The sequence below is a fragment of the Geospiza fortis genome, unplaced genomic scaffold, assembly GCF_000277835.1.
Source record: "Geospiza fortis unplaced genomic scaffold, GeoFor_1.0 scaffold23, whole genome shotgun sequence".
NCBI lineage: Eukaryota > Metazoa > Chordata > Aves > Passeriformes > Thraupidae > Geospiza > Geospiza fortis.
The window spans coordinates 11457127-11467987 of record NW_005054303.1 but is presented as its reverse complement, the minus strand read 5'-3'; the positions used below and the strand labels follow the sequence as shown (position 1 = coordinate 11467987).

Here is a 10861-nt window from a genome sequence, read left to right as displayed (position 1 = left end):
GCCGCCCCCTGCCCGCTCCGAGCCCGGGCCACAGGTAGGTGCCATCCTTGCCGCGGGTTTGCCCCCCGGCCCTTCCCCTCCGCAGACCGCAGAGGTGTTTTTTGTACTCGCTGTGTGTTGGATGTTTTTATTCAGAGCCTGCAGGAGAGGTGAGGGGAGCTGGGTGGATGGGAAGCGTGGTGGCCCCGGTGGGAGCCCCTCTGGTCAGGGGCAGCGGTGCCTCGGGAGGAGGCGGCCAGCGACCCTTCCCAAAGGTGATCCCGGGATGCTCATCCCATAAGTGATGGGATGTGTTGTCCTAAATGCTGTGTCCCCTGGGGAATGGAGTCAGCCCTGCTGAGCAGGGGCTCGCAAGCTGTTTGTCTCCTGGCTGGAAGCTGGCCTGCAGCACAGTGGGGTCCTTAGCCATGGATGTTCCTCCAGGGAATCTTTGACCCGGTGTGTGGGAGCATCTGGATTTGGTGGGACAGGGGATTGCCACAGCCTCCCCTCCACCTCCCACCTCGCTTATCATCTCCAGCTTGGCTAGCAGGTGGTTTGTAACCCCTACCCTTAAACACCTGCAAGACCACCGAGGTAAGGATTTTTAAGCCCTATGTGTTTCAGCTGCTTAGGTGGCAGACAGCTGTACGCATACTCTGTAATCTGCTAAAAATAAAAGCAAACCAAACTCAGCTGATCCAACATCAGCCCACGTGAAGGATGGTGTTCATTTAGACAAAAATTTGTACCCTCCTGTGAATTCCTGCCTGAATTTGTGGCAAGGTTTGTTTATTTCCATTTGTAATAATGAGGTTATTGCAGGGAAAACTTTTGAAGTGGCTTTATGGTGTTAAAGCCCTTTTTTTCCATCCTTGCTGTGATAGTATCCAAGTGGCACAGGTCCCCCAGTGATGACAGACTGTTGTGTTAGGGGTTGTTTGGGTATCCAGGCAGGTTGTCAAAGTGGGGCCGGGCCTGTATGTCAGGAATGTGCATTGAAGCCAGGTCCTGTAAACACTCACAAATGTGTGCAGCCTTTTTGCTAGGGCTTTGCACAGGAATAAGACATGGATGAGTCCCTCTTTGAAGTCCTGATGTGCTACCTGAGCAGCTGGAAGCCAGGAGAACAGCAGAGGGAAGAGTTTCCATAGTTGGCGAGCTTCAGTAAATAAATTCACCTCTTTTTATGGCTCGTTTTGGAGCAGAGCCAAGTGGAATGATATTGTTTATGTGCGTAGATCCTTGTGTCTCACACAAAGATGCCTATTGTTTACACAGAAACTGTAAGGGGAATGTTTTGTTAACATTTGGTTAGCAATATAAACTGACAAACACAAATGCAGACTGGAACTTGAAACAAAAATAGCCCTTGTCAGAGCAGAAAAACACAGCTGCCCAAGAACTGTTTTTCAAGGAAAACTCTGCACCTATTGGTTCTATAATTTCTTTTTAAACTCAGCTTCTGTCATTTCCATGCCTGTAAATTTTCTACTGCATGTAACTATCCCAGCAACTTAAGCTCCATGCCCATGCACCCTCTAAACAGTGCTTATTTTTCTAAAGAAGATTGATTCAATTGTGATATTTTATAATTACATTTAAAATTTGTTTTTAGTTGGGTGTGTCGCTGTTACGTTTTCAAATTCCTGAGCTGACTGGGTTGAATTCTCCTCTCCATTGTCAACATGTGTCTTTTCCATTAGTTCCAGTAGGACTGACTGCTGCTTTCTCCTTACATTTAAGAAACTTTCAGTGGCTTAAAATAGTAGGACCAAAAAACACCTGTTTTTTCAATATTTTATTTAAAAAAACCCAAAAAATTCACAGCCTACATAAAGAGTAATTACAGAGCCTGCAGAGTCCTGCTCTCTGTGGTGGGGTGTATTGATTTAGTGGATGTAGAATGTAAATTTTAAGTCATGATAATGCATAAAATCTCATTTGCACTGTTTCCAACTTCATTCCCCAATGATCAGCATCTACCAACATTCAAGTGAATGATACCTGTTTAAATAAATAAGGTGAATTGTTCTCAGAAGGACTCAGAAATGTTTGGCATTGTAGCAAAAAGGGATCACAGTAGTTTGAGGACTCTGTGGCAGCCAGATATTTAATTTTTAATGTCTCACCAGTGATGGCAATGGATATTCATCAGATTGTACAGCTCCAGTGGAAGAAAGTCAGTCAGAATTTCTGTCCTTGCACATCTCCTAATGCACACCATCTATTTTATAGAGTTATTATTAATGACATTGGCACTGCTTTTTTTTGTGCCGATTTTTTACCCTATTTCTTAGCTTGAGTATTTCTGCCTGTCACTCCTAGATTCTTGCTTTCATGATTAGTAGCACAGAGTTATATTTGAATATGATAGTTATCACCTTACATTCATTGTTTCTACATTGCCTGATCCTCTCTGAATGAGCATTCAAACCTATTTCTGTTTGATGGGTTGTTGTAAATGTCTACAGGTATCCTTTTTTCCTTTCTTTCAGCTTTTTCCCTTGGAACCAAGAGAATATATGCTAATTCTGCTACAACTCACAAGTATTGTGTTTGGGTTTTTTTTAATTTATAAGTTTTAGGAAACAGAAAGTGAACTGTTTATTTTACTTTACAGTGGGATCCTGTCCTACAGCTGAGCTGTGTAGGGAGGACAATAACAATGCTACTGTGGAAAACAATTTGTAATACTTTCACATATTTATGTAGAAAAAGCTTTATTGCATAAAGTTTTAATTTTCTTTTTTTACAGGGACCTCTGTGTGCCTGAGTCCCTGCATTGTGTGACTGTTCACTGAAAACACAGACTCAGTATACAGAGATCCTTAACAGGATTTGGAATTGGAGGTCTGTGGCAAGGTGTGATTGCAATCAGATTGAGTGGGAAGAATGTCAGTTTTAGGAAGGTATTCTGATGGGGAGATGGGTTGGTTTTGTCATCTCCCAAGAACAGGTTATATATTTTTATTTGCAACCTTCAGATGAAAGAATGTGCTCGCATTTTAAAATAGATGTTTGCTTAGTAGTTGAATTCTGAGAAATTCTAACAGCAGCGTGTCAGAATTCCACTGTAGCTTGGCAATTAAAAAGAAGACACAAGAATTCCCTGGGCTCTGAGTTGCAGAATCAGTAATGTGTCCATGTTTTCCCTCCTGTTCTCCTACAGGAAAGATGATCCCCAGCCAGCACTGCTGAGCCACGAGGATGGGGCCAGATGTACCCCTGCTCAATGACTACAAGCAGGAGTTCTTCTTGAAGCGCTTCCCTCAGACTCTGCTGGGAGGTCCCAGGTTCAAATTAGGCTACTGTGCCCCTCCCTACATCTATGTGAACCAGATCATCCTTTTCCTGACACCATGGCTTTGGGGAGGAGTGGGAACACTCCTGTACCAGCTGGGGGTGATGAAGGACTTCTGCACAGCAGCGCTGGCGGGAGGACTCATGTTTGTTACTGCACTTGCTCTTCAGATGACAAACCTCTATGCAAAGCAGAAAACAGTGACAGTAGAAAGAATGCAAATTCAGAATACCCTGACAGATGAAGATGAGTTTGAATTTTCCAGCTGTGTAGGTTCAGAGACAGTAAAATTTATTATTCCTGGCAAGAAGTACATAATCAACACTGTATTCCATTCCCTTCTGGCAGGGGTATTGTGTGGGCTGGGGACTTGGTATTTGCTGCCAAACAGAATAACCTTGTTATATAGCAACATTGGAGGAACTGTTGTGATCTTTGTGTTTGGATGGGTGACCATATGTATAGGAGAGTATTCGTTAATCATAAACACAGCTGCTGAAACAGCCACTTTCCAAGCACTGGATACTTATGAAATCACTGCTCTGATGAGACCTTTCTATATTTTTGTCTTTATTGCAGTGGATCTTGCACACAGGTAAACGTAATAATGCATTTAGCCACTTAAAAGTGATGGTTATTCTGTGTATTTTTGATGGGAAAGGTTAAATTATTCTTCTGAGGAAAATTTATTTTGAGATTTTAATCAACTGTAGTAACTTCAAAGGAAGAAGATTGATGCATATATAATAAAAATTGAGGTCCTATGCTGTGTATAAAAGGCTCTTAAATTTTTATAGCATCCCATGTAAACTAGGAAGAGCAGTTAGTAAAAGATAGGTAAAACTATCTTCTACCATGTCATTTTTTATATTTTTGTATTGGAGCATTTGCAAATACATCCTTTTAAAGGATGTGTTTTGAAAACACGTGTTCCTGACCTGGAATTATAAATCTAAACGCTGCAAGCTTCAGGATTACTGGATTTATGTCCAGATTTGATCCTGGAATACTTTCTAATTTAAGCTCTGTAAGTGATAGCAGAGGCTTTTATACAACAGGCAAAAAAAAAAACAAAAACAAAAACCTCTGAATTTGGTTTTAATGAATGGATAAGCAAATGGGAATATTGCTGTGGCTTTGTGATACAGATTTGGAACTTGGATTTTTAAATGCTTTTCCAATACAAAAGAGCTGTGTCAGTCTACAAATTAGGAGAGTCACATTTCTGTTTTTCAGATGAATGTCTTAGCTGAAGTATTTGTAGTTTCAGGCTCCTAAAACAAGATGCTTTTAGATTTACCCTCTGTATTCTTTCTCCCTGTCAGGTGATATTTATAGCACTTTGTCACATGTACATATTTTATGGGTGAGTTACTTCAGATACATTAAAAAAAAGCATGTTTGAATTTGCTAGTTTTGCACTGGTAGATGTCCTTGTTAATGATTTACCCTAATTGCCACTTCAGGTGAGGTATGAGAATTATACATGTGGTCTTGGACTTCAAATTCTTCTATTCAATTTCCTGAGGAGAAGATTAGGACATTGTCAAAATTCCTGATAAAATTCCTCTGAAGCCTGCTTCCTTACTAAAAAGGAGAGAGAAACCAAATATCTTGGCAGTCTGCCACCTTTAACTGGTGAACTACACATAGGTTAGAATTTATGCAAATTTCTAATACTGATGTTTGTGGTTTTGCGGGAAGATTTTGACATTTTTATGTAGAAATTAACCCTCTTTAGGAATATACAGGCAACATGCCAGTTCTTCTAGAGTTAAAGCTTAGATCTTGGGCCTTGAAATTGCATAACATTTTGCTTTTGAATTTCCAAAAACAATAATTTACAATTTTTTGTTGAACAGTTGAGGCCTCGGAGCCTGTGGACCTTTCCTTTTTGCACAAGTATTTTTTCAGTGTATTATCACAGCAGTAACAAAAATAATTATGATAATTGCATCACTGTATTCATCTGAAGGCTTCAAATCTTTTAAATGACAATTTAGTCTGTGTTCTGGTGTTCTAATTAATGTGTTACTGTCCCAAGCATAAATAAATGTCCTTATTTTTCCTTTTAAAAGACACTTATTAGGTTTTATAAGTTGAATGTGTAAGGTTTTTACTTTGGGATTTGCTGTAGTAATTAAACAGGAAGTCTTCCCACACAGAAGTTATTTTTCCTTTCACAGAATTCAAATCCATTTCTTCTTTTATCCAGGTTTGCTGTCAACACACCCATTCTAGAGCAGACAAACCAGATTTTGCACGTCCTGTTTCTTTTTCTGCCATTCTTGTGGGCAATGGGAATTCTGCCCCCACTTGATGCACTTTTTCTCTGGGGAATGGAACAACTGTTGGAGTTTGGACTAGGAGGTTCACCTATGTCAAGTAACGCCAAGTAAATGTTTATGCAATTGTAAAATATATCAGTATTGTTTATAACCTTTTTCTTTTCAAGCAAATCTTCTTTATTTTCTCCTTCACAGGTTGTTAGTAATGTTTCTCATTTCTGCTGGAACAGCAATAGCATCGTATTTCATTCCCAGCCCCCTCGGTGTGATCCTCTTCATGACTGGATTTGGGTTCATACTGAGTCTTAACCTAAGTGAGATTGGGTTTGCCTTCAAACACACCATGATCAGCCATTTAGCCTCCAGCAAAGCTGAAAATGCTCACAGGGGTCTTAGAATACCATTTGGGTGGAGGGAATTAATTTTCTATGTGGCTGTGTTGGCATTTGCTCTCACAGAAGTGAGCCTGCTGCATCAATTTGCAGGCTCCTCATCGTTTTCCCCAGCCAGACCCCAGGCCATAGCAAGTTACATTCTGATCCTATTACTTGTAATTATGTGGATTCTTAGAGAGGTTCAGAGAGTGTACTTGTTTGGAGTCTTCAGAAACCCCTTTTACCCAAAGGATGTCAGGACTGTGGCTGTGTTCATGGAGAAGCAAAGAAGGCTAATGAAAGTTGGTGTTGTCAGGAGGATTTTACTAACACTAGGTAGGAATACACCACTGTCTGTTGTTTGTTAGATGATGCTTGTAGGGAGATTGAAACTCTAGAATTGCTCTATGTGCCAGATTCTGTGAATGAACCAAGGGAAACCAAGTGGCTGGAAATACTTTTTGATTTCTTGTTAAATTGTACATTGATGTCAAAGTTACTTGTCCAGAATATTTGAAAGTAATTAAATTTGGAAGTGATTTTATTTATTTCTTTTATAGGGGTGAACCTAAAAAATTGAGCCTTTTAAAAGCCCAGCTGAAAAAGCAGGGCCTTTTAAAGGATTTTAGTTACAACTGCAGTACCCACTTTTGAAAAGATGTACTTGGAAACAAAATGAGTTGAGAGTCCTCGAGCTGACCAAATATTTGGTTCTTAGAGCTTGCTAGTAAAGGGAAGAGCCTCCTTTCTGGTAGGTTAGAAACAAATGCACTACTTTGAGGGAATAAAAAATTGATTTAAATTATTTCATTTCATAAAGAAGCATTAGTTTGGGGAAATACATTGATGACTGCTATTCCATGTTTATTTTTACTTATTTGACTCTTCTCTTGGAGAAACAAATAAAGGTTAAAGGAACTAATAGCAAGTAAGAGCTAAGCATCGATGTAAATGTTTGTTGTCTTGGGCCATTAGTGCAAATAAATTGTTCAATATTGTGGGAGTGTAATACAAAGAGGAGTTTGTGATGATGAAGGGAAGGTTTCTCTTTTTGTGCTGGGATTTCCATCCTACAGTAAGACTGTTTACCTGCTGACTGCTGTTGACTTTTGTTATGTTTTTGGAAGGAGGTCAGTGATTCTTTTGTTTCAATTGCAGTGTCTCCATTTGCTATGATAGCATTCCTGTCACTTGACCATTCCCTACAAAACCTGCATTCCGTGTCTGTTTCCATTGGATTCACAAGGATGTTTAGGATGGTAATTTGAATTTTAAATATGTTAGCCTTAGAAATGCTCTTCTACATGACTTGAGAACCAAGGTGACCCGGAAAAAATATTCCAGGTCATGAAAGCAGAGATAAATAGATACGTTTTTTAATGTATTTCTAACATATCTCTATTTTAGGTCTGGCAAAATACAGAAAATGCCTTACTAGACATGGTGGTTGTGTCAGCAGCACAAATGTTGGTGTTTAATCCAGACCTCTGGTGGAACAAGAGCCTTGATACAGGAATCAAACTCTTACTGGTAATGGTCATATTGTAAAATTAAGCAGATAATTGTTTTCTGAAGTCTCGTTTCTGTTGGAGAATTACAACAGGGGCCAGGACCCAGCAGATAGAAGCTAAAAACTGTACTAAGATATATTCTCACACCAAGCAATGATAGCCATGCTTCATTTTCTTAAAATTACTGTAGCTGTGCTGAGTATGCTATTGGCAACAAACCCTGTGCTTCCTGCCTGTGTGCCGCAGGTCGGTCTCCTGCGGGATCGGCTGTTCCAGTTCCTGTCCAAGCTGCACTTTGCCATCGCCATCCTCCTGACCTCGTGGACGGAGAAGAAGCAGCGCCGCAGATCCAGCGCCGCCCTGATCGCGCTCAACGTCGCTTTCTTCCCCGTCCTGCTGGCCCTGGTGGCCGTCTCAGCGCTGCTTTCCTCGCCCCTGCTTGGGATCAGATTCCTCCCAATGCCCTAAAACCCCTTGGGATCAGATTCCTCCCAATGCCCTAAAACCCCTTGGGATCAGATTCCTCCCAATGCCCTAAAACCCCTTGGGATCAGATTCCTCCCAATGCCCTAAAACCCCTTGGGATCAGATTCCTCCCAATGCCCTAAAACCCCTTGGGATCAGATTCCTCCCAATGCCCTAAAACCCCTTGGGATCAGATTCCTCCCAGCACCCCAAACCCTTGGGATCAGATCCCTCCCAATGCCTTAAACCCCTTGGGATCAGATCCCTCTCAAGACCCCAAAACCGTTTGGATCGGATCCCTCCCAAGGCCCCAGAAACCTTGGGATCAGGTCCCTCCCAAAGCCCTGAACCCCTTGGGACTGGATCCCTCCCAATGCCCTGAACCCCTTGGGATCAGATCCCTCCAAACACCCTAAAACCTTTGGTATCAGATCTGTCCTAATGCCCTCAAACCCTTGGGATTGGATCCCTCCCAAGGCCCCAAAACCATTTGAATCAGGTCCCTCCCAACGCCCCAAACCCCTTGGGATCAGGTTCCTCCCAACGCCCCAAAACCCTTGGGATCAGGTTCTTCCCAGTGCCCCAAACCTCTTGGGCTTGGATCCCTTCTAAGGGAGGAGAATCAGTGGTTGAAAACCAAGTTTCACAGCTGGGTTAAATCTGTTATTCAGAGATTGTACTATTGTTGGTTGTACAAGAAGGATAAAAGTAACCACTTTATCCTGAGCAAAGGGGAAGAATAGAAAAGAATTGAAGAGCTACAAGTTGCAGCAGGGGAGGTTCAGGTTGGATATTGGGGGAAATTTCTGCACTGGACAAATGGATAAGCATTGGAACAGGCTCCCCAGGGAGGTGGTGGAGTCACCATCCCTGGGAGCATTCACGAAACAAGGAGATGTAGCAGTTTGTGAAATGGTTTCATGGACATGGTGGTATTCAGTCAAAGGCTGGGCTTCATGATCTGGGAGATCTTTTCAAGTTAATGAGTCTACAATGTCTACTTGTTACAATTCTATTAAAAAATAACTCTTTTGTTATCTTTAAGGAGAGACTAAATGGTGGTGAAACAGTATCAATGCTAATCTTTCTATACTGAATAAAAAGGATGGAATGCATTGATCCCACCTAACTGGAGGCAGTAAATTGGGTTCTTTAGCCAGACAGCAAAGAGAAGGATGTGTGTCAGACTGCTCTCTGTAGGTCTGTCTGTCTCTGCATCAATCCCATTACTCAGCATCCAGAAGGTGACTTTGCTAATTTGGCTGTGGTAATTGGTTATGGTGAATATTGACTGGATGTTTGTGAAATACCTGATGTAGCCTAAGTAGCAGTAAACAGCTGAGAACAAACCCATTGATAAGATTTAATATCTTATCTTGTGCAGGCAGTTGGGGTGGGATTGTAGCAGCATTTGTGGGTTTACAGCCTGGTTAAGGCATTGTGATGGGGTTTTCACAGAATTACAGAGACAGAGGTGAAGAAATGGCCAGTCTTTTTCCCAGCTGGAGACAGAGTAACTGTTTTAAAATTGCAAGGTCATTTTCTTGAGAAACAGCTTTTGTGTAACCTAAATAATCAAAAGATTGTAGCCCTTAGACAAGAGGCAAATATTTACATAAGCCTCTTAGAAAATGGCTTATGGCTGGAAAAAGTGGTCTAATGTTTGAAGGCAGTGGAAGTTAACCTTAATCATGCTTTTGTGAAGAAAATATCCAGGTGCTTTACTAGGAAATATGTGCTGCACCTGCATCACTGGTTAGAGACAGGTACTCAATACAACTAAGAAGTCTTCTTTTCTCTAAAGAAGAATGCTTCAGTTTGTCTACTGCATTAGTCCATTATGTTTTCTATTTACAATAGATATATTTGTTATAATAATGTATAGCTATCTGTCATATATATATATATGTTATCTATCTTTTATATTTATCTATATTTTACATATACACATATTTTAATAGGGATTTTTCCCCCATTGCCATCATGACTGTGGTGGCATGTATGCCTTAGAATAAATAATTTAAAACACTAATCTTGAGGGGTAAAAAGTCTCTTCTTTAATGGGAAAATCTGTGAATGAATGTCTTGAAGCAAGAAAAACTGTGGTGTTCTCAGATGAGTTCAAAAGGAAGCGATACCACTTTGTGTGCCACTAATTTAAACCCAGAGTTTTTTCTGTGTAAAGGAGTTTTCATAGTTTTAACTGCTAGCAAGAAAGGAATTAAAGTCTTTGCAAAATGTTAGCAAGAAAATGCACTTCATTAGCTCAGTGGGATAGAAAAGGTTACTTAAATTTTAACTAGAGCTTAATGGTTGATTTCACTGATTTTACCTTACAACATTTTAAAACTAAAATGTTCTGCAAGCGAGTGGTCACCAGACATGAGTGACAGCAGAAGCAGGTCATAAACTGACAGCAAATGTCATGCTTAAGAATAGAACCATTGTGTTATGAGGATTGACATTCAGCTGTAGTTCAAATACAGTGTAACCATCAGTTCTTAGGAAATTTGGCATTGCTCTTTCTGTGACATAGGTAAAAAAAGGAAAAAGTTTGGATTGGTTTTTTTGGGTTTTTTTTGAGTACTAATTTGCTGTTGTTCAGGACCTGATTTTCAAATTCCAGTTCAGTTATATTTTTATTTCTCTGATAACAAATAAACTTCCTACTCCACAGCAAATTGGGCCATTAGGAAACTCCTGTGGTATATAATGATTCTTTAATGTATTCTTAGTAAGGAGGACTTTAGGTCTCCAGAGAACACTCCAGTGGGGGAACTATGTGGATGGAAATGCAGCCAAAAAATGATCTTTAATCATGGAAGTCATCTGTGCAAAGGCAATTGAGGGTGGAGTTGTTTAACCCTGGTCTGATGTGAATAATGTAGTCCTGCAGTTGTGTGAGGTTTTCCAACTTTCCACAGCTTTTTCAAAGCTGCA

At 40.5% G+C, this 10861-nt stretch overlaps 1 protein-coding gene across 1 annotated transcript in view; it reads left to right on the top strand.

Moving 5' to 3' along the window:
- The window catches only part of PCNX4 (pecanex 4), a 16011-nt gene continuing 5150 nt past the window's right edge, over window positions 1–10861 (top strand). The window contains exons 1-8 of the mRNA XM_031066198.1: window positions 1–34; window positions 3152–3878; window positions 5499–5678; window positions 5767–6281; window positions 7104–7204; window positions 7353–7475; window positions 7703–7893; window positions 8195–8250. Of these exons, the coding sequence (XP_030922058.1) occupies window positions 3190–3878; window positions 5499–5678; window positions 5767–6281; window positions 7104–7204; window positions 7353–7475; window positions 7703–7893; window positions 8195–8250 (1855 nt within the window). The 5' untranslated portion in view covers window positions 1–34; window positions 3152–3189. The remainder of the gene's footprint in view (window positions 35–3151; window positions 3879–5498; window positions 5679–5766; window positions 6282–7103; window positions 7205–7352; window positions 7476–7702; window positions 7894–8194; window positions 8251–10861) is intronic.